This window comes from Mauremys reevesii, linkage group 18, assembly GCF_016161935.1.
Source record: "Mauremys reevesii isolate NIE-2019 linkage group 18, ASM1616193v1, whole genome shotgun sequence".
NCBI classification, from domain to species: domain Eukaryota; kingdom Metazoa; phylum Chordata; order Testudines; family Geoemydidae; genus Mauremys; species Mauremys reevesii.
In genome coordinates, this window is record NC_052640.1 from 16995012 (window position 1) to 17019232 (window position 24221).

The following is a 24221-nucleotide window of genomic DNA, read 5'->3' on the forward strand; positions in this document are numbered from 1 at the left end:
CAGAAAACTACCAACCTCACAGCATATTCTTTGGTCACACTTCACAGTACTGTGTTCATCCTCCCAAACTATGGGACTGGATGAAATTTATGTCAGCCTCAAGTGTTCTAACTGGCATCTCTGTTAGGCTTCAAGACTCCTGCATTTACTATCCTGGAACCTATAAAATTCCCTTTGTCCTACAGAGTGAATTCTACTGAACAGTACTGAGTTTATGTATTAAACAAATGACAACTCTCTGCAAGTGAGTTGGAATTTTAGGGGTCCAGGACTGTATTGCCAATCATAGTAGTATTTAAACATTGCAGTAAAAAAAACAGGCTAAGTAAAGATTAGATAAGAGACCAGGAATTGTTACCATCCTTTAGATATAGTAAAGCTTTACAGAAGCTGATAAGAACAGTTATTAAATATCTGAAAAGGGGCTGGCACAAAAAAACCCAAACACTCTACAGGGCCTTTGCCTTCACTCAGAGGGATAAAGAAAGAATCAGCAGTCTTTTGGGTTGTTTACTTTACCACTGATCATCCTACCCCAGGGGTCTGCTTTTGCAACGTTTATTCTACCATTAGAGATTTCTAATTTTTTTAGCCATATTATGTCATCTAGTGACCAGAGGCTTTACGGGCTTCATCACCATCATCTCCCAGTGCATCAACATCTATTTCATACAGGCCCTCAAAAGAGCCAAGATGTTTCTTCTGGCTCTTCACTCCCACCTGTCAATTTTTCAGTTCCTCAGAACTAATACCATTGTCATTTGTGATTTATGAAAAATAAGCATTGGGCAAACACAGAGACAGCTGATTTAGATCTTTCATTTTCATTCGTACGAGAACATTTTAATATATTTCAGGATTTAGCGAAGCAATGGCAGCAAGAGAAATCAGCCTCAACTCCTTTTCTCAGGCTGTGTTACCACACAGTGCCCAAGTTAGGTGCAGCATAGGTCTTTTCAATTATTGTGATCCTTCTGGGCTGGCAAGCCACTTCAATTCCAATGAGGTCTTTAAGATTGTTTCAATTACGTGCAACTTTGCCCACCCAGCAAAAAAAGTTGGGTACAGGAAATAGGATTTCTTTGCCAAGCTAATGAGTCACTGTACGGCAGTAGTTAATTCAGTTATCTTGCTTTGCCAACTAACTTTTTTATTATTTAATAATTTCCACTGTATGTTATCCTCTTAAGAAAAATATGTGAACCCCCCCTCGAGGAATTTTTGCTATTCTCTATTTTTAAAGAATTGTTCTCTGAAATGAATAAGGAACAAGCAGATAAACAGAAACGGTTTTGTCCCGGTGCTATTACAATAAACGAGTGCACTGGAGGGGAAAAAAGTTGCTGCTCAAATATAATCCTTAGGGAATATTTCTATTTGCATTCAGACCCAGCTAAAATGGAATGTTACCATACATAAATAGGGTAATCCGATTAGTTAGTGCCTTAACCATTGTATTTTAAAATAACTAACTCGTGTAGCCAAAATTTTCTATTTGGTCAAATAAGCCGAAAGCGTATTAATCCCTGAACAAAGGGAAGTCAAGAGTTCTTGGCATGCATCCTGTATCCAGCATTCCCATGTAAGGGGTTAAGTCTGCAAAATCATGGTGGTTCTTAACATTTTTGATTGAACCACACAGCAGGTGATTTCACATTAGTGGCTGCTACACATCATGACACCAATTTACTGCCATTAAGAGTTTATGTTTTATGTAGACTCACTACAGGGCTACACAGTTTTATTGCCTTTCCTATACATGGGCTCTGGAGCAAGTAACTGACTGGGTTAACACCACATTAGTCTACAAGTTCCACAGCCCAGAATGAGACAGTGCAGGCAGCAGCGTCACTCCCATTGTCAGAAGAATTTCTATTATAGTGCCATGCTACCACTACATCAATTTCAGTAGAGAAAGCATCAGAAGCTTGTTAAGCATGTCTGAATCTTTCTGAAAAAGTAGCTCTTCGGGACAAATTTCTCATGCTTGTTCTCTGTGCAAACCTGAGTTTCAGGAAAGTTTAATGAAATCCCATGGTGTCATTTCTGATACCAGAGAGCGTACCACTAGTGAACAATGCTTCCATTTTCACTCTCCTCACCTTCTCTCAAACCTCACCCTGGATGGAAGAAAAAAAAGTAGGAACTGAAGAGAACTTTGCAAAGTCGCCAGCTCTCTGTGTGGTCATTACTACATGGTGATATGTTTTAACACTATATTATTTCCCTTACCAGTAAACATGCTCTGAACTATCAAATGTCAGATATAGGCAGGTGTATATCTGGGTATGCACCCAACAGATTTTTTTAAAAAATTCAAGTAATATGCAATCTTACTGTAAGAATGTTATTTGAATATGCAATACGAAAAAGACATTAAATCCAAAAAAATTACATTAATGTAGTAAAGTTGAAATCTTAAGCAAATAAGTCAGGAAATCTAGTTAAGGTTCCCACAGTTTTTTATAACGATATCAGATATTGTGCATATATAGTATGGCATTAAAACTAACCCCAGATACCGTAATACAACATACTCCCTGTGCCTCAGCATCCCCATCAAATGGGAATAATGATATGGACCTCCTTTGTAAATTGTTTTGAGACCTTCAAATGAAAAAGCGCTGTAAGAGCTTGGTATTGTATATCTGAGACCAGAATTACAACTGCTGAATTACAAGTACTGTGAGAATAATTTAAACTTTAAATTCTCAAATTTAACATGTATTATAAATACCAAGAGATATGGTCCAGTGGCTAAAGCATGACACTAGGATCCAGGAATTCAATGTTCTAATCCTGGCTCCAATACTGATTTACATAGCAACAAGTCACAACACCTCTGTGTGTTTCAGTTTCCCCATGCTTCAAGTGAGGATATCTACATCAGAGGTGCTGTGAAAATTAGCTGGTTAATGAAGTGACAGTATACTGTTAAGCATTGCATTGCATCACAGGCATCACTTGAAGTATGCTGGGATGGGGTGGCGGAAGGTGAGGAAAAGGAAAACACTATACTCATGTTTCAGAGTAGCGTGTTTTCAGAGAGAGAGAGAGAGTCTTCCCTATCTCCTCACCATATGTTCCATTCTATGCATCCGATGAAGTGGGCTGTAGCCCACAAAAGCTTATGCCCAAATAAATTTGTTAGTTTCTAAGGTGCCACGAGTACTCCTGTTCTTTTTTACTATACTCATGGCACAGTGTAACCTATTAAATATGCAAGAGAAAAAAAGTGCATTTGATGATATGCAGTCAAGTGCTATGGCTATTACAATTTGGCACATGGATCATATTGACCAAACAAGACTATTTAATAAAATAACAACAAGAGTTATTTTATTTCAGTAGAAATATACAATAAAAATTTTGCATTGGCTACATTTTGCATTGGCTACATTTAAAATCCCATTAGTTAAAAATTAATCTATATAAAATCTATACAACATATGGTAAAATTCAGGTAACAAAACATTTACACAGTCAATATAATACACAAAGACAAATAAAATCACACGTGTAAGGAATCCAGGCAGACACTGAAAAAAGGGGGAAAAAAACCTCACCCTTTCTTAAAATGTACAATAATCTAAACACAACACAGAAACACAGAATACATCTAATAAAGTGGTACTTTGTGTAATACAAGAGTTTGGAGTTTTATTCAGGACTGTATCAGATGATCTGAATATATGGGACATTGTGAGAGACTGTTCATATCTTCACAATTCATTCGCTGCTTAGAAATTAAAGTAACAATACACTGTTGAGGGCTGAAAAGGGGGAGTTCAGTTGGTTTGACAACCATTTTGTGTGACTAAGATCAAGTGCAACATCAGTTCTATATGAGAACTGAAACCTTCCCTATTTGAGGAACTAGATCGTCCCCTAACGGGGGATGGGTTTGATCTAACTTGTCCATATCTAAAATACTATAGTCCATGCATAATAGCACACCCATTGGAAGTGCCACTCCAAAAGCCATTTTAAAAGTGACACTGCAGTATCAAAGTGACTGGCTAAGGACATGGTGTTGATACAGGAATCACCTCTTCGGGAGATGCTATTAACAGGAATGCTGTCAAAGAACAATTGTTCTATATTGCTAGTACAGGTTCTCTTCCAGTACTTGTGGTTGATTAGTATTTGGATTTTAAAGAGACCTCCAAATTAAATCCATGCCTCACAGAACAGAGATTTTTAGAAATTAAAAACTATACAGAGCTACTGCTGGTGACATGTATTAAAAGTTGATTTCGGAGAGGTATATACTAGAAACTCAAAAGGAGTTTTTCTGATACCTGCAAATCAGGTTTCTGCAACAAAGCATTTAATAGTCTGGACCAATAGGTTTTCCTTTGCTACTCAAACTTGCTAGGTAGAGACCAATTCCTGGATGCAAGATTTTTTCTCCCCACAAAACTGAACTCCCTCTATATACATTTTATTCAGATGAATTCTTCCTTAGCTTTTAAAAAGGCACTTAGGAAAAAAGGTCAATTGAACAACAACAACAACAGTTCAGTAGAGTGTGAATTTTTAGAAAACCCTAAACTTATTATCTGTATCAACACAGAAAGGCATAGGAGAGTTCCAGATTGTCAAATGCTTGGTGATAGAAATGCAGTTTACAGGTAGTCTTTCTGCTCCTACTCATATGACAATCTGGACCAGTGGGGTCCAACTAGTTCCTAGATCAGGAGACTAGGGTCTTTACAAAGAGTGCTCAGCACCCACGTGCCAAGGGCGACGTCCTTCTGTCTGCCTATGAGAGAAAGAAGATTTAAGTCGAAGCCTGTTGCAGTATGTCATGAAGGACAGCAAGATGGAGCATCACAATTGCAACACCATGAATGAAGACAACATTTGAGACTTCAGTGATATTTTTTGCCAGTCTGCAAAGTGTAGCAGGGCAGGGAAAGCAGTCTGGGAGGCCAGCAATTAGTCACTCTGCCTTACAGATCCCAAGAGCAGCTGGTAATCTGCTGGTCCAAAGTTTTGAACAAGTAGGAAATTATTAGTGCTTCTGGTACTTGTTGAAGGACATGCAGGCTGACAGATGTGTGAATAAAACCCAGAAGTCTTTCCGGACAATGAATGACCCTTCCTGTCACTAACACCTTGGGCAAGTCTTAACTTCATGCCTCAGTTTCCACATCTATAAAATGGGGATAATACTTCGTTACCTCACACTTGTATAATAAGGATCAATTCCTGGGATTAAAGTTTTCCAAGGTCCTTTTTAAACACTTCTAGAGATCCAACCAACCACATACTTCCAAATGTGTGTTCCAAAGCCACTTAGCACACTAATAAAATTTCTCTCAAGAAGGTTAGGCTCACACCAGTACAAAAGCTGCACAAAAAAAACTCTTATAAAAAGGGTTCAGAATACTGAGGAATTGTGGCTATTCAAGAAGTAGAGGTGACAACAATTCACTATTAAATCTGGCCTGCCTCAAAACAATTCAACAACTGATTTTCAACTGTTTTGTGGCTAACACTGTTGCACTGTCCAGTAGAGGCCAATATGGATGGGGAGAAAGTATTACCAAAAAAAGATTACAAAGGAGAGCAAGGGTTTAGGTTTGCCCCAGCCATACCAGCTGTCACACCTTTAACCATTCTGGGTAACACTAAGTTCTTGAAAGCTAGATTCAGGAGTCAGAAAATTTAATAGTGTAGGCCAGCCTTAATGAAAAACTAAAATAGACATTATCTATCTAAACTGAAACAAAACAACAATGGAATGAAATACAGATTGCTAGTGCAGAAAGAACTACAAGGCAGACTTCTTAGCTGATTATTTAAAAAAATATATGAAATGAATATGTTATTTATTTACAAATATCCTGTCTTATTTTGGTATATTAACAAGACCGCTAGAGAACACCTTTGTAATGACCTCCTGTGAAGTATTACATTGTCCCAACTTTGTTCTAGACAACAACCTAAATATTACGGATGCAGGTCATAATAAATGCAAACTTTGTTTAAATAATGTTAAGGTTATCACAAACTTTCAAAGCCAGGAAATGCACTGTTAGGGCCAGGATTCTGTCCTGAACTCAAAACTGCTGTGAGGATTAAAGATAATTTTAAAAAATTATGAGTCAAGGACAGAGTATTAACCTTCATTTTGAATATCCTGGCTTCTTGTCAGTGTTTCAAAACTTAAACAGTCTGTTTGCTTTAGTTTAAAACAAAAGAAATCCACAAAATAAACTAATGAAAGATGAAATGCTATTTAACAGATGGGAAGAGCTTGAGTTAGTCTTTCAGGGAAAAATTGCTACTGTGTACAAAAAAAACCACGCATGCAGCTTGTGTGTTCCATCTGGATTAAAACAGATTTGTTAATGTTTTCAGAAGGCATTGTGTGCTTTTAAGGAACTTCATATACATGTGTAATAGCAGTTAGACTATAGTAAGTAGAAAATAACAGGTCTAAACTAAAATCATCCATTCATTTGGACTTGTACAATCTAAAAACACAACTAAATAAATTTTAAGAAGAACTATTTCTGACACCTGCATTCCATGGCAAGTTTCAACTTATAGTATCTTTTTTGGGGTAGATAGACCCCAGACTCAAAAGGAAAACGAGTTGGCTTTGCTTGAAATTGTAGCTTATCTACAATTTATACTTTCACTAAAATTTGCCGCATCATCTGAGAACATCCTACCAATAAACCACATTCAAGAATTAATTCTCCTTTCACGCACACTTACCATTAGGACAAGAGAGAAATAAGTGCATCCAGAAATTTGCTCCGATCTTCCATTTTCAGTTCAATTACTAAAATAATGAAAGATTTATTAGTACAGGAGTCAACTGCAGATATACCAAGTCTCAGACTCTGGGATTATATTCTAATATTTTTAATCAAATTATTTCTCTCTTTTTGAAATCTGGGTAATATAGTAGATCTGAGCAAATTCAGAATTCCAGATTCTCATCCTTTAAATATGGTCTCCATTTTTAATTCAGTGGGCTTGATAGAGTCTAGGTTTACATCAGACATTGCAGAGCAAATACCCACATCGTAATTTTCAGAGTTTAAATTTTGCTTTCTTTGCAAAAACAGTATTCCAGAATACTACTCCTTTTTGTGTTACCTAAAAAAAGGAGGTGCGAAATCTTTTTTGTGCTGATGTCTCTTTCAAATGGCTGTACCAAACGTATTTCAAAACAAATGTTGATGCAGATAAACCTACATCATAAACTAGCACATAACTATAACTGTTTATGGTTACATTTGAGAGCTCCAAGTCAATTCAGGTAAAAATTGTCATTCCAGGCAAAATATATTTCAACTTTTCTCAATAATAATTAAGAGGTTTGCACACTTACAGCTAGCAGTCTTTATACTTTCAGTACACCAAGATGCCAATTCAAGAAGTGCCCCGGTACTAAAATCTGGATTGTGTTATATTGCAGCCTGCTTCTAAAGCACACCACATCTCATCATCTATCTATATATTAAAATTACAAGAACTGCCACTTTGTAGAATGACTGAGATCTTTTAGGGACTCTCCTGTCTAAAACAGTAGAAACACTGACCCCTAAAGGATTTGCCTGTCAAATGCAATATGTGGATGTGAAAAGATAAAAAAAGTTACTTACTAGACATGTCAAAGTGGTTATGTAAAGTCCTAGAATTTGTGCTTTCTGCAGCTTTTTCAAATGCTCTCCCAAAAAAGCTTTAAAAAAAACCAAACCCACACATTAGGAATATCACCTCATTAATTAGCAGCAAACATTCATTTTTCTAACACTCCAAATGTTACAGAGAAGACAAAATATCCACTTTCCACCCTATCCTTCCTGGACAATGCACATTATATCCTACAAGCGTGCAGTCACAACAGTCCAGAGTGCCTGGGGTCCAATTAGTCACTGTGGCCAACACCCGCTTTGTCTCCCAGGAAGCAGATTAAAAATTTAAATTAGGGGAAAACCTCAAAAGTAGTCAAGATTAAAACTCCTGCCATATTCATATAACAACTCCTCCCATGCAAACCCTGAGCTTTAGCAGGATTTAATTCTATTGACTGTGATAGTAATTTTAAAAAAGGATCCGCAAATGGCCCAGTGATTGAGCAGCCTGAATATAATTTGTAAGCACACTGAAAAATGTCAGGACCTACACAAAAAGTATAGCCACAAAAAACGTCCACTACTTTTTTTTTTTTTAACAGTGTGACAAATAATAAGAACATAAGAACAGCCATACTGGGTCAGAGGAAAGGTCCAACTAGTCGAGTTATCCTGTCTTCCAACAGTGGCCAGTGCCAGGTGCCCCAGAGGGAATGAACAGAACAGGCAATCATCAAGTGATCTATCCCCTGTTGCCCATTCCCAGCTTTTGGCAAACAGAGGCTAGGAATATCATCCCTGCCCATCCTGGCTAATAGCCACTGATGGACCTATCCTCCATGAATTTACCTAGTTCTTTTTTAAACCCTGTTAGCGTCTTGATCTTCACACTATCCTCTGGCAAAAAGTTCCACAGTTTGACTGTGCATTGTGTGAAGAAGTACTTCCTTTTTTTGTTTTTTTTTGTTTTAGATCTGCTGCCTATTAATTTCATTTGGCAACTCCTAGTTCTTGTGTTATGACTTTCTCCAAACCAGTCATGATTTTATAGATCTCTCACATCCCCCCTTAGTCATCTCTTTTCCAAGCTGAAAAGTCCCAGTCTTATTAATCTCTCCTCATATGGAAGCTGTTCCATACCCGTTGCCCTTTTCTGTACCTTCTCCAATTTCACTATATCTTTTTTGAGATGGGGCAACCACATCTGCACACAGTATTCAAGATGTGGGTGTACCATGGATTTATATAGAGGCAATATGATATTTCCTGTCTTATCTATCCTTTTAATGATTCCCAACATTCTGTTGACTTTTTTGACTGCCACTGCACATTGAGTGGATGTTTTCAGAGAACTATCCACAATGACTCCAAGATCTCTTTCTTGAGTGGTAACAGCTAATTTAGACCTCATCACTTTATATGGAGAGTTGGGATTATTATATTTAAACATTACTGAAAGGTAAATGAACAAACCAATCAGAAAAAAAAAAAAAGAGGAGGAGGAATTGGGGAAACGTGTGCCTATATTTCATATCCATAGCAAGGGATGAGGTGAGTGAGGTAATATCTTTTATTGGATTAACGTCTGTTGGTGAGACACACAAGCTTTTGAGCTACAGAGAGCTCTTCCTCAGGCCTGTGAAAGGTACTTCACTGTTACAACTAAATTCCCATAGCAAAATACTTAAAATGTGTACAATTGATCATTAAAACTAACATTGGGATCAAAACATTTGGCATTAAAAATATATCTTAGATAGGCTAAGCTTATTGATGTCATTTAGAAAGGATACTAAACAAAAAACACTCTCACTTCTTTTTGTCGGAGCTTTCTGTCTCTGGAGGAATTCCCACCATGATCACTGTACCCTGTTCAACATCCATCGGCGCTGCTACTATCAGCGGCAGCAGCTTACAGCGCTTGTTTTTTGTCTGGAAGACAGAAAGTCCCTCAGTTAGACAACGAGCTCAAAGATGATACAATCAACCTTCAGTTCTGCATGCAAAGTAAAATGTGTGCTCTGCATAAGTGCAAAATTTTGCACAAAGTTAATTTTCTATAAAATAATACAAGAGACACTAAGCTTGAAAAGTAAGTTCAACTCCACTAAACACACTCCCTTCCTCATTAGTGTGGTATTCCTTCACCCTTCCACAGGGCTGCAGTAGTAGAGAGCTCCTGGGAAAGTTATCTGATCTGTATTTATCAAAGATAAAACTGCCATTTTTATCAGGTTAGCACTTTGATAACCTTACCCTCTTTAATTAAGCTCTTCAAAGTCAGTGAGTGATTTAAGGATTTTGGCTATTTTGTAGGAATGTCTTTTCCACTAAATCAAGTGTTCAGTGTGACATAAATCCCTAGACATAATTCTTTGGCAGCTAACTTTGAGATTGTCATCCTGTCGCACTGATAACTCTGTCTGATAACTCTGGGCATAACAGTCACCTTGGTTGAGAGCTTGGGATCTAAAGAAATTAGGAAGACAACCCCTTAGGAAAAAAAGCTTTGATTAAAGCTCCAGTCCTGCAACTAGCTCCATAGAGGAGTAGGTCCACGTGGAACTCATTGGAGGGTAGGGATCTTAGTCTAATTTTCAGAAGAGAAGTAACATATGAACATAGTGAAGATTGCTCACGATAATGTTATTTATACAGTACGAGAATGTTCACTAATTGAGTGATAGGTTAATCTAATACTAAGCCCAGTGTTTTATCTGAATTGAGTACTACTTTTATATAGTTTAAAAGATGACCATTTGGTTTGTTGTGAATAGAGGTTTACTATTTTAAATATATATTTACAGAAAGAAATTAGAATGTTCCAGGTGTTTAGATACCTTAATCAATCCTGCATTTTCAGTGTTTTCAGTGTTACAAACTTAAGCTAATTTTTCTGCCACAGTAAGTTTGTTAAAAAAGGTATAACAATTTTAAATTTAATTACTATGATCTCCCTCTATTGTTGAATGTCAGCATCTCAGATGAAAAACTCTCACTAGTGTTAAGCAGGTCTGCAAACTGGAATCTTCCACACTGCATCATCTGTACATTGGTGCCATATTACCTAACCATTCAGTTAACTGAAAAAGTAACTTGTATATTTTAATACTTTATCCGGTGATCCTTTTCTTAAATAATCCACAGAAGAATTATAACTATGAATTCAGAGCAAGAGTTAGCCAGTTGTAATCCTTTGATTTACTTACAGAGCAAACAAAAGACTTGAGTAAATATTTACTGAGCAGGCACAGACACACTGGTTTGGAGAACAGTTTCACATCTGGGGTGCCCTGGGAAAAGAAAAGTTAACTCGATTATACCTAAACAAGAGATAACATCCTTAGCTCATCTTTAGGATGAATAGCAGTTTAAAACAAAAAAAACAAACAAACAAAAAAAAACAACTCATGACACTCTAGAAACATTAACAAAAAATTGTTTCTACTTAAAAAGTGCTCTTCATTTGCATATAAAAATCCCTCAGGAACCTTGCCTTAATTTTTACAAGGCAAAACTCCAGAAGGATTGATCGCCTTGCTTACTTGAATATCAGGACAGTACCATGACAAGACTCATTCTTAAAAAGGGGAAAAAAGTCAGGGGGAGAAGGGGTGTCAATATAGGCTGATTCGAAATCAGTGCAATATAGAAAGCTAAGCTCTTCCAGGCTTTCTGATCAAGCTTTCATATTTACTTGACATACCAATGGTGACAGTTACAGTACAAGAAGTCAAATGAGGAGGAACAAGTACATAATTCTGACCTCCATTAGATAGCAATAGAGAAAAGGCCCCTGAGAGATTACAAGATTGGTGCAAATACAGCTGGCTACAGTCTGCTGAATGGCACGAAGTTGTTTTTTGGCTAGTTCCAGCCCTTGATGCAGTTTGTCCAGGTTACTCCTATAATGGAACAGGGAGAAGAGAAATACTTTCACATAAAAAGAAAATTCTTGTTAAATGGAGTTATTTCTAAATACTAATCATAAGGATATTTGCTTTGAATCTTCTGAGAGAAGCATTTTCATCAACTTAACATGGTTTTCATAACTAATGATTAAGAAAAATTGTGAGAGGGGAGAAAACATATGCACAATACCTGGAAAGACTATCCAAAGCCTTGATAAAATTATCAGTTCCAGGTTCATCTTTCTCTATATTCTCCATTAGAGAAGCTGTTGCATAGACGATGTCACTTGCTAAGAACTTGTTCTTAAAACCAAAGTGAATGCTGAAGGTCTGTACTCTTAAGTTTTTCATCCTGTAAAAGCGGACCAAATCAATGGAGAGAAGTTATGACAAACTTCTTATAATCTATATGATACTATTAAAATGTATTGCCATCCATTAAGAAGTTTGAAATTAGAAGCACAAGAGTAAATCTCCCATTAACTTTTCTGACTAGTCTTATTCCTATCTAGCATTATTGTTATGTCTTTTTAAACAAGTGGTGGCATCCTCTTTAAACTGCTAGTAAACTACTAAACTGCATGTTAATAGTTAGAGCACAACACTAGGAGTCAGAAGTTCTGGATTTATGCCTGATGCGGTAGCATCAGGAAGTCTCTCAAAGCCTGATTCTGAGAGATGCTGAGCTTCTATAATTGGTCAAATGAAGTAAGGAGCCTAAGCATCTTGTAAAGTCAGATCCTCAGCATCAGGTTACAAGTCTGTACAATCAGTATGATAGTCTAATATATATATATGGGTGTTGTGAAGCTTTGTAATATTTCTAATACACAATAGTACTTGACAGAAATTTAATTAACAGAAATAGGATTTTACCCAAATTTGCTGGCAGATTCTTCAATCATTTCCTGCAGGTTCTCCTTTAAGGAAATGTCCATGGAATTAAACTTTTGTTTCACCTGCTTCAAAGGCAAACTACAAAATGGGAAAAAGTCATTTTTTAAACATGCAGTTAAACATGTCTTCATCTAATGGAAAGGAGATTGCCCTATAAGTGAATGCATTCAACAGCTCTTCATCTTCATCTACCTGAAACACTGATGAGTGGATGTGCAAGAGTCACTTCATATATCTACTGTCCAATAAAAGCACATATCTTAAAACTAATGAGTACAGTAGTGTCAGCAGAGCAGAAGTAATGCAATGGAAGGGCAATCCACTTTGTGGCCATAACAACATTTCCATATTTAACATAAGCACTCACCTCAAAATTCTAATCTTTACTGTTATATCCTGAATATTTTTCATATGCTTCCTTATTGAAAAGTACAATGTAGTATTCCCTTTTCCCGACGAATCTTTATAACTCACCCCATGTCAGCAAAAAACTCCTGAAGCCTCTTCTGCCCTTGTACAGACCAAAGTTTGAGACTGGCAGAAGTATAACAAGTGTTACAGAGGCTTTCAAATAGGGACCAATGTTGATAAAGAGCCAGGCGCAGACTGAGGACATTAACAGGAATTAGGGAAAAATAGTGATTTAGAGCATAATATTTATATTTACAAATTAGTAATGAACTTAACAATTGTTTATTATTCCCTCCCCACACATACTATTTAAATCTACATTAACTACACCTCACTGAAATAAAGATTTCCAGATGTGCATAAGAACATCATCACAGTGAGGACTAACTGGTGTAGCTGTCATTTCCCTCCCCATCCTCTATTTTTCCAGGGTTTGCATTTGTACTCCAGTTCCGTAGCTCTGGAAGGTTAGATTGTGTTGCTGGAGTTATGCTCAAATATTGGAACAGGGATTCACCTGCAATAAGTCATTCAAGCATCTGTTTCTTCCAATTCAATTCTTAGCTCATAGGGAACCTTAATAAGATTCCTTTTCCTAGATTAGGCCTTCAGTCTGTCAAATCAGGGTGTTTTTTTTAACCCTTAATATTTATAGATCAGACATAAGGATACTCATACTCAAATGCTATTCTCATGCAATCAATAGAAAGGGAGTTCTCTTCATCTTCATTGCGATGGTTATGCCGGGACACATGACGTTGTAAAGTTCCAATATCAGTCACATACTTCATTCTTTAAAGGAAAAAAAAAATAGTAATTTTTCTTTCCCTTGGTACTTGTAGTCTTGTTAACTACAAAATTATTTCCTATTACTTAAACCTTGGCTAGCCAGCTTCACAAAAATGAAATCTTATTATGAAAAGATAAAAGTTGTTTTTTTTTTAAATTGGCACCACTTAGTGATCAGCTCCCGCCCCCCCAAAAAAACAAAAACTTGGTAGTATACAAAGTAAATCAAAACGAATATACACCTCTACCCCGATATAATGCTGTCCTCGGGAGCCAAAAAAATCTTACTGCGTTATAGGTGAAACCACGTTATATCGAACTTGCTTTGATCCACCGGAGCATGCAGCACCACCCCCTTGGAGCGCTGCTTTACCACATTATATCCGAATTCGTGTTATATCGGGTCACGTTATATCAGGGTAGAAGTGTATTTATTGCAATATAACATACAAAAATGAAAGTAGTTACTAAATTTACTCTCAACCTCACAAAATAGAGATGAATGCAGGTAGGTGTAGGAAGAGCAGAATACACAAACTGAAATCTATCATACATATCAAAATTGTGTACAATGCAAGATACAGAAACTCAGTGGCTATCGGGAGAAAAATAGGAAAAAACAATGAATTAGAGAAAAATGTTTCAAGCTTTTAAAAAGTGAAACAAGCAAGAGAATTTTCAAAACTATAGACTATACTGGGATTTTTCCGTTAACGAAGCTACTGTAAAAACAGACATCTTTAAATTAGCCACAATTAAGCACTACTTTTCTACGAGATATTAGCAGTGATCATTTTATAAAATGAATAATCTGGAAGAAAATAAAGTTCATTAGAAATGTTTTCTATTGTTTGAATGTTTTTTTCAATTAAAAATACAATTTGTTTGAATAATACGTACACCACATTCACTCACTAATACAATAGCCTGACTCGTGTTGCTGAGTACATTAACATGCAGATTCCCTGATACATATTAGCTATTAAATAAAAATGGATGAACAGCTTGCTTACTGTGTGATTTTATCTTGAACCCACTGGTCTGTAAGCCCAACAATAGCCCACCTAAAAAATGGGGAGGGGAGAAGAGGAGAAAAGTCAGGTAGAAAGAGACTATAAATACATGAAAGAACAGATATCTATGACTACACTTACGTTTAGGGTTGGTGAGCGGGGGTGGGGGATGACTTCTGAGAGTTCGAGTGGAACTCTAGCGCGTTCGCTAGTTCGGCCGACTCCAACCTCGGTACTCCACCACGAGGTGGCGCGGTGGCGGAGTGGGCTCAGCAGCGGACTCTTGGTCGGGTGGGCTGTGGGGAGGTCGAATTCACTAGGGTTATTTCATTTCAGCTGCTATTCACGTAGCTTCTAGTGTGGACATTTTAGAAGGACTGTGTTCAGCAGGTATACAAACACTTCTGAACTAAATTAAATCACAGAACATGTTCACATGGGAAAGCAGCTGTATTTTTACATGACAAGATACTTTACATACATAGCCACAGAAATAATTTCAGTGGTCCCACATAGTAAATTTTTGAAATACAACAGTTCAATTTGTAGTGGAAGTACCTTTCTCCAAGCCTAAGACTATTTTTCTCCAACATAAAATTAAAAAGTCATGCACACACATTAGATACAAATACTATTGAGGATTTTTGTAGATTTTACTATGGAATTAGCTGGTACTATTACTATAAATAATGAACATTGACACCACAACTGGACTACATACCACAACATGTCATTCAAGTCTTTAGACATTATCCATGCCAAGTCAAACATCACCATGGCAGACTACAAGAGAAAAGAGGACTGATGAATTGCCATAACAAACCTGACAATTAGGAGGAAAAAAAATAGCAGAACACTTTTGAAAAATCTCTCATGCACCAGCTTAGTAGCAGAGCTTCTGCAGGACAGACAGGTTCTAATCTGAATTTTAGTCTCTTACTCCCTAAACTGGGAAGAAGGGCAAAAAGTGCCTTTTATGACTCAATTATCCTTCTCTGTTTATATATAAATTGCGTTTAACAACAAGATTTAAAATAATTGATAGATAATATGCTAGTTCTGAGAAGAAACAGCTCAATAATCTAAACTTTGGGTTTGAAATACCTACTTTCCTTGAAAATAGAGGAATAAATCCAAGCAAGGTCATATCAACCCTTATTTCTCTTTCTAAAAAATAAACTGAGTTCCATGCATGTGTGGCCCTGTATGTTTTTTTTTTATAAACATTAAAGATCCCATACAACAGAAAGCTTATTATTAGGGATTTCTTTGACCTGTTGTCAGCCAAAATTTCTCCTTCTTCTCTATTGTGGGGCATGCTATGCATCAGTTGGGTTGCTGGCTCTCAACCCAAAGGTGGCTGCACTTCACTGCTGTACGTATAATTTGTGAAGTACTTTGGGATGCAATTTTTGTATTTTAACATTAAGACTGTTATGTGGTAAGGTGACACTCACTAGTGGTGCAAAGATGGGAACTCATGGAAACCCACTATTGGCACGTTGTAAACCAGAAACTCTGTAGCACAGCCATTTCTGGTTTACATCTCTGAATGCCAAAAGGTACTTCAGAAATCCCAAAACTCAGAACTGATTAATAAAGGCATAGGTAGGAGAATATACCATAGAGGCTATTTGTTACACCTTGCAGTAAACCAATGAAACATAATGCAACAACCACTTAATGCAGTATAAATAAGTCAAAGAATATACTGTATTCCTATTGCAGGAGGACACTTTCTTTGTGGTAGTTTAGTGTTTACAGCAAGCAGCACTTGATACTTACCGAGGTCCCATGGTATTCATATTGCTCATAATCAAAGAGAATTTCTCGTCTAAAAGGGGGGGAAAAAGTGTTTGCTTAAGTAACAAGATTTGCTTCAAGTTCCTTACATAAGGAAGTAAAAAAGTAAAGTAGCAATTACATTGTTTTAAAATTAGTGTATTGCAAATATGAAATCAAACTCAGTGCTAAACCAAGCTCTTTTTGGTAAAGGAGTTATGCTTTTGTAACACTGAAATTTACAAGACTGCAATATAGCTTCTATTTTAAAAGCGATCTCATCAAATTATATCATCCACATTTTTCCCTGATTAGCAACCTATACAATCCCATTGACACATAGGATTGCACAGGGAGCAAATCAGGGCAGGATCTGGTCGTATGATAGATGACATAAAGGGTACATACAATGCAAGTTTACAAATTATTAATCTAATAAACTTACAGCTATACTACAAAGTAGCAAGATTACTTGCTAGATATGACTTACACAACTTTTACCTTCCAATTTCTGAATGAAATGTGAACTGCAGCATTATTGCAGGTCTAGCAATAAAGAACAGACTTTTGTGGTCTCAATGTGAAGATTACTATCAAAAGGGGAGGGAGAGAAAAAAAAAAGTATAAGCAACATCAAGAATACTAACACCTACCTACGTGCCTCCCACTCTCTCCTCTGTCTTCTTTTCATTGTTCTCTCCATAATATCCTGCAGACAGGTTTAGATACCAAAACATAAGATGGTCAAAGAAAAGAATTGCTCAAAAGGTAAGTGACAATCCAGTCAGTTTAGGCCCACAACTTTTAGGCTTTGTCAAAATAAATATTTAGTAAACCTAATAGGATAAGAAGTATTTTCAAAATGTTTCTGCAGAAACAAGATTAGAAAGGTGCCATTTCTTTATAGTGTTATTTATATTATAATTTTGTAAGATGGAAGGTTTTAAATTATATTATGAAAACTGGCTGGCATTTAGAATTACAGGACCTGATCCCTCAAGGTGCCAAGTGCCCTCATCTTTTCACATGACCTGGAAGGTGCCTTAGATATATTGTCTGATCAAGAGTCTGTGCCCTGGCCATAAAGACAGAACACCTAATGCGCAACTAAGAGTAAAGCATGTGTGTTGAGTTTTGAGGTCACTATAAGATTTTAAAAAGCCAAACAACCTGCTCCCAGACTAAGGGATGAGGTACTCTGAGGTTGTTTTCTTTAAACTTTTCTTAGGGCATTGAACAAGGGCAAAATTAAGAATATTTTATCAATCTATGAATTTCTATATATTCAAATGTTCAGATTCTTGAGAGTTTAACATTAACTCTAAATGTCCTGGTTTTTTAAATTATTTTTGTTTAACTATGAAGTTTTTGTAAAGATTTTTATCCTTAAATTGATATATACTCTCAACCTGAACTTCACATTAAAGTTTTTTGTCTGGAGATATGCTAGAGTATCCTTTCAACTTGTTTTTTTTAAAACTTGTGTCTAGGCCTTTTGATCTTCTAATGCAGCACTGACTTTTGTTTAGGCTTCATTTGCCCCTAAAACCCAAATGGTGTTATCATATTTCCTGAACTACATCAGGGTACGCGTATGGATTTTTCTCCCTTTTCACAACAAAGCTGTAAGAAAAACACCTCTTCAAATCGTTTGCGCTTCCCTGAAGGCTCTGATCCATCACTTTCATTCCCAGAGTCATCTTCATCCTCCTCTTCATCTCTGAAGATATCATCATAGGCAGGAATTTCAAGGTCATCATCTTGCTTAACCAACAGCTTAATCTAACAACAACAAAGTGTATTTTAAATAAAATAGCTCATTTTAACAACTGAAATAATTGTTCAACCCACAAATGTACATCACTTGTTCCTTTTAGTATAACAGACTAATCCAGTCACTCTTGCTTTGATCTACTCATACTAGAGCATCAAAATGTAACTCTATTAGAATCCATCCATATACACAGGCTAGAACAATGGCACTGTATCCATATGACTTAAGATAAATATGTTTATTCTTCGGTATTAAGACAAGGTAAGTGTAGCACTACAAAACAAACTGGAATTATAATGACTTTCAATGTAAAAACAAAGCACATCTTTTAAGGAACATTACCAAGTAATTTTAGACTATAAACAAAATGTCAGCATTCTTCATTTAATATGATGTCACTAGTTACTGAGATAATACATTCTACATCCTAAAAGAAGTCAACCTAACAGTAATATGTTCTCTTCAATGGTACAGAACTTACATTCATCTCCGTGAAACTCATAACAGCTACCACAGGCACCTTTTACTGGGGGAAAGCAGATTTTCCCCCTTTTGACCATATAAACTACTACTGCAAGTTATTATTAATTTGTTTTCTGCTTTCCTGTTAGCACTGTGGAAGTTACCTATGTTGAAAGGAATAGAAGAGTGGTAGGTCACCTAGCTCAGTACAGGATATTGCATATTCTGTTGAACAGCTTGATTTACCTGTGTCTCATTGTAAACATTCACTACATTGATAGGCCGGTGGGTGTCACAAATAAAGAAAAACGTATCTTCCTCAGGCTGCAGGATCTCCAGGAGGTCAACGTTGGCACCACAGTTTATAAGAACAAAATATTGGAACTGCGAAAGAAAAACAATATATCGTACCTAATTTAGAGGATAGTTTGTTTTCCACACTAACAAACCCCCCAAACAAACAAAGCTTTGCAAACTATTCTGCCTACAAAGCATTTTCTCTTGTACCCATTTACTTTAGACTCCTAATCTACAACACCTCAGGGAAAACAGAAACAAGTTTTGCATACAAGGAAAATGTGCTGGGGTTTGGGGTGTGGAGACTGCTAAGACAGCTAATAATCTAACCTTTCATAGTTGAAGATGGGTTTAAATTTAGTTTATATAGATCAAAAGTGAAATCAGTTTTCTTGTGTTATCTTGGCCCACCTCATAAAACCACCACATTAGGATGCATTTGGCAGTTCTCTTTAGAAGTGATCCATATCTAAAATAGCAGAAGTATTTGCTAAACCAGAATTATAGCACATTAGCAGAACAAGGTGTAGGAACTTGCCACGCATTTGTCTCTTGTATATTTAACTTTATCCAATGTTATTTGGGCAGCCTCTTAAATCTCAGCCTAAAACTTAGCTTCATATCTAAGGAAAAAGTGTGCTTAAAAATGACAACTATATAGTAGGATCATATAGAAAGCTCTATGCACTATGTTTTTTTACCTGATCTTTATGTTCAAGAAATGCAGTTTCAAGTTCTTGCCACCCAGATACCGGGACTAGTGTATATTGTACGTGATCACATTGAAACAAAGCCTAGAAAGAAAGAAAGGCTTTAACAGATGAGGAAGAACAGCAGCAACTACTGTAACTCTGGCTCATCCAAGTCCTCCTATTGCTCTTTAGAGGTACATCAAAAGTATCCCAAACTATATTTCTATATAAAATATTTAGGCATGAATTATCAAGTCTCAGTATCATGTTAGGAAAAAATATTAGTAAAAAAAGTTAGGAAAATAAAAAATTACAACATTTGAAACTGAACAAATTTTATAAAAATTTCTTTCACTTTTCATAGTGCTGTATACATCTTTTAAATGTGCCCTCCCTCCCCCGTCGTGCTACATAACTATAATGAACAAACTTACTTGGAGTATTTTACAAGCACATAATGCATCTACATCTGAAGCAACAAGAAGAAGAACACGCTGAAAAAAAATTGAAGACAGTATTAATATATAAATTAGTGCATATGGCTTGCTATTGCCTAGAAATGTAGGCATACTAGGTCATTTGCAAAAGCATCATTTTCCACCAGTAAAATTTAAAATCTTTCAATACAACAAACAATACAAAAGAAATAAAGTAAGGATGAGAGTCTCATATTACCATTATCTATATAACGTACTCAATTAGACAAGTGGATAGTAATTTTTAAAAGAGGAATCTATCATTGATGTCCCGTATCTGATAATTGTTTCAGGTGGTACGTTTCATATTAACGTCTCCAAAAGACAGATTTATTTCTGATTAATCTAGCCTGTTAGCATAGCCTAGGAGAATCACTCAACAGACTGCAGAGAGTAAACAAACCTGTGCAAACATGTCATCTTGTCTTGTTTAACTGTATTGGGTTGCTCAGTAAAGGCTTATCTAGCAATGAGCTCTATGTGGGCAAATCCATGCACACAGACACTTTAAATCAGTGGGGGTCTGTCTGGACAGAGATCATTGCAGCATAGGGAACTAAATCAGGATTGTTTTTGAAGGAACACTAACAACTTGAAGAGTCCCATTATCCATGTGAAAACATTGCTCCTTCAGTTACAATTAACATTTAAGACCAGTTAGTGAAGTGAGGACATTTCCCACAAGACTTCGTTTTCTTGTGTTTAGCCAATTTCCCCAATTCCCAGAATAGTCACTTACAGTAGGCTCTATCAAAAAATTATTTTTTTAAAAAACTAATTTTTAAATTTTCAAGCTGACACTGTCCCTTTACATTTCAGAGCAACACAAAAGGGTTTAAGTTACATCGCACAGACCTTGTCTCTGCTACAAACTTATCATAGCCTGAATCCATGTCCAGGATCTCTTCCTGTTAACCATTTCAGGAAACATGGTTATGCTGGCCTATGTTGCAAGGGCACAATTTTTGAAAGTTCAAAAACATTCAATCCTAGAACAGTTTTTATCCATAGTTAAAGTAATAAAGGTAATAATTGGAGATATACCAATCTCCTAGAACTGGAAGGGACCTTGAAAGGTAATTGAGTCCAGCCCCCTGCCTTCACTAGCAGGACCAATTTTTGCCCCAGATCCTTAAGTGGCCCCCTCAAGGATTGAACTCACAACCCTGGGTTTAGCAGGCCAATGCTCAAACCACTGAGCTACCCCTCCCCTCTAATATATGGAGATATACCTGTCTCATGGAACTGGAAGGGACCCTGAGAGGTCATTGACTCCAGTCCCCTGCCTTCACTAGCAGGCCCAAGTACTGATTTTGCCCCAGATCCCTAAGTGGCCCCCTCAAGGAGTGAACGCACAACCCGGGGTTTAGCAGGCCAATGCTCAAACCACTGAGCTATCCCTCCCCTCCCATGTATATATAATCCACACAATGGTGTAAGCAACCCTAGTTTTCAGTAAGATCTTGAATAGAGTGTCAGCACTTGGGAAAATTTGTAGCATAAACAGGGCTTGACACAATATTCAAGGTGAGCATGGTTTAGTTCAAACATCACCACTGTTCTTTTAAGTGCTGACCACAATGAACTTTTTCTTAAGTTCTTCCAAAGTTGGACAATCACTAGCACAGCTTCATTGGTGTGAGAACTAATGTAGGCTGCCCAATAATGTTTTTACTTTTTTATCATCTAGACGTACTCTGACCACAGTTTGACAAACTGATACTAAAAAGGCTGGAAGCCCATCTACACTAACCCTATCATCATGGAAGGCTGCCTGCAAGATAAAGCCCAACAGAGATGGAATATAGAATTAAAGTCTGTGCAACTAATGCTACAGTGATTTTCAAAGAAGTTCTAGCAATATCATGTTTTTGCAAGAAAGATTTAACAAGCAGCTCTAAATAACTCATAAGAAAAAGGTCTCCACTGTGAAAAGGCTTGCCAGTTTCTAGTTGGAATCTTTCTTTTATCACAGACAGTAGCTTTGACATCTGATTTATCGACCCTTTGACAAAGTTCAATAAATCTGTTTTTCTGTATCTTAAAATCTGTATCTCAAAATGTAAAGATTAACATGTTAACATTTTTAACATTCACTAGTCTGAAATTATGTTAAGCATTTATCAGAAGCTGGTAATCTTATGACCATTGTAAATTAATTTTATTACAAGATTATTCTTTAAACTTTTTGCAATCTAAGTGTATCTTTCAAATAAGTAATTTCGAATCCTAATTTAATGCAGCACAATATTCTGCAACAAAAAAGGACAATCCTCAACAGTGCTTAGTGTACATGAACTAGTTAGTGTCATTTTATAGCACTGAAGATCTCTCAGTGCAATCAGACTTTGACCATGTCTACACTACAAAATTATGTGAATCTAATTTAGGTTGGCATACAGCCACTGCAGTTATAAAATCACTTGTGTGTGTGCACACTTGGCTCCTTGTATCAGCGGTGGACATCATTACCAGGAGCGTTTGTATTGATTGTGTTGTCAGTGCGGGACACCATGGGACGGCTCCTGAAAGTCATAACTGTTGATGTAAGCAATGCAGTGACACTGTATCGATCTAATTACATCAACTGTGACTCTATGCCTGACACTCAGGGAGGTGATACTATGAAATCAGCATAGAGAATCACTTACATCAGTGGGTGCCAGGAGCCAAATTTAAGTGAAGACATTTCCACAGCTAAGTCGATGCAAGGCACCTTACATGGAGCTAACCCTGTACTGTGGCCTATGTCTTCACTGAAAACAAAGATGCATTTTTACATCAAGACAGCTAACTCAATGTAAAATCCTATTGGACACAAGGCACTGGTAGGTTTTACTTTCATATAGCTAGTTGTGTTCAATCTTATACTCCCCACCTGGGGTTTATCTCAGCTAGCTAGACCCAGGTAACAGCTTCAGCTCCTTGTCTTCCGGAGATCGCTATGTCCATATCACCAACTCAAAACATCCCAACACCTTGTCGCTGATTCTGCCACTTGTAGAGCCTCTGATCCGGGTGCACTATAAGAAACCCAGGCAGCAAAGCAAAGCAAAGCACACTCTGAATTGCGATGTACCCAGCTGGGGACTCCTATTCCACTAACCCACCGAGGGCTACGGAGCCACGTGTTCAAAGCAAACCTACCTGCTCTGTGGAGTTCGGTGTGAAGCCAGCAGCGGGCGGGGAGGAGCAGGGTGCTGGGCTGCGCGCTCTCCCGGGTGTGGGGGACTCAAGGGGGCCGGGGCAGCGCTTACCACAGCTTGGCCATGAAGCTGACAGTCACAGCAGGGCAATGCCCAGCCCAGGAGCGGGGCTCTGCCCCCGGCTCCGTGTGGCCGCTCCCTGGGTGACACAGTCCCGCCCTATCTGGGCCGTGCGGAGCGGCCTACGGGGGCGCCGGGGCCCGCAGTGGCAAAGCGCTGTGGGGAGGAAGGCGCGGGGCTGGAGCACCAGGGAGCCGCGGGTTCCTCCCCAATCTAGCCAGGCGGCCTCCCCCTTCGTGGGCGAGGGGTTAGCAGGCAGGCCCCGCTCCCCGCCCGGAGAACGCTCACCTGCGCCGCAATCACCTCGTAGAACTCCTTGCGGAAGTCGGAGAGGAACATAGCCGAGACCGGGCCGCTACCGGGAGCTGAGAACAGTGGCGGGATGGCTGCAGCAGCGGCGACCGCTCCGTTCTCCGCCACACTCAAAGCAGGCGCCAAATCACGTCCTTTCCCATTGGTCTCAGCTTCCCGGCCACCACCCAATAGAATCCCACTACATCCTATCTCTACAGTGCTGATTGGACTAGCTTTGCGATCATCTCAGCCCTCCACCAACCACATAGCGATTAGGGTGATCACTGAGCAGGGCGATGGGCCAATCCGTACGAAGTCCTCCTGGGACCGCCATTTTGTTCGGCCGTGTACAGCGCCATTTTTGATATGGGCAAAATCAGCCCCCACCCCCCTCCAGCCCCCCCATATAAGGTATGAACAAGCCATTGGCTATAAAAATATAACTGTTTCGGGAGTGAATGGGCAAATGAATTCTTTAAAGAAAAACTATGTTGACGCCTGTGAAGTTCCGCCTTCCGCCCTTTCCCAAAATGGCCGCAGCGGAAGTTTCTTTACT

The 24221-nt window shown here is 37.8% G+C and overlaps 1 protein-coding gene across 3 annotated transcripts; it reads right to left on the minus strand.

Annotated features, from left to right (window-relative positions):
* Positions 1–3377: 3377 nt before the first annotated feature.
* CDC45 (cell division cycle 45) lies at positions 3378–23997 on the minus strand. 3 transcript variants are annotated; one of them, XM_039504919.1, is made up of 19 exons: positions 23675–23997; positions 20064–20123; positions 19639–19731; positions 18887–19024; positions 18043–18186; positions 17058–17113; positions 16408–16456; positions 15344–15405; positions 14623–14673; positions 13493–13612; positions 12884–13015; positions 12389–12487; positions 11703–11864; positions 11368–11506; positions 10811–10894; positions 9415–9533; positions 7629–7705; positions 6733–6799; positions 3378–4765 (listed from the first exon to the last, which is right to left on the minus strand). In XM_039504919.1, exons 1-18 carry the CDS (start codon positions 23708–23710, stop codon positions 6735–6737), a joined length of 1686 nt encoding a protein of 561 aa, XP_039360853.1. In that variant the 5' UTR covers positions 23711–23997; the 3' UTR covers positions 3378–4765; positions 6733–6734. The 3 variants fall into 3 exon arrangements, with proteins under 3 accessions (XP_039360853.1, XP_039360851.1, XP_039360852.1); XM_039504917.1 differs by having other exon boundaries at positions 23660–23997; XM_039504918.1 differs by lacking the exon at positions 3378–4765 and adding an exon at positions 5140–5158 and having other exon boundaries at positions 23660–23997.
* Positions 23998–24221: the final 224 nt, after the last annotated feature.

Excerpts from the sequence above, each read along its gene's own strand:
- CDC45 (XM_039504917.1), bottom strand. The coding sequence starts at position 23,710 with ATGTTCCTCTCCGACTTCCGCAAGGAGTTCTACGAGGTGATTGCGGCG. Across the intron at positions 19,025-19,638 it reads TTCTTGAACATAAAGATCAG|TTCCAATATTTTGTTCTTAT; the intron begins GTAAAAAAACAT and ends TTTCTTTCGCAG. Across the intron at positions 16,457-17,057 it reads AGAGAGTGGGAGGCACGTAG|ACGAGAAATTCTCTTTGATT; the intron begins GTAGGTGTTAGT and ends CCCCCCTTTTAG.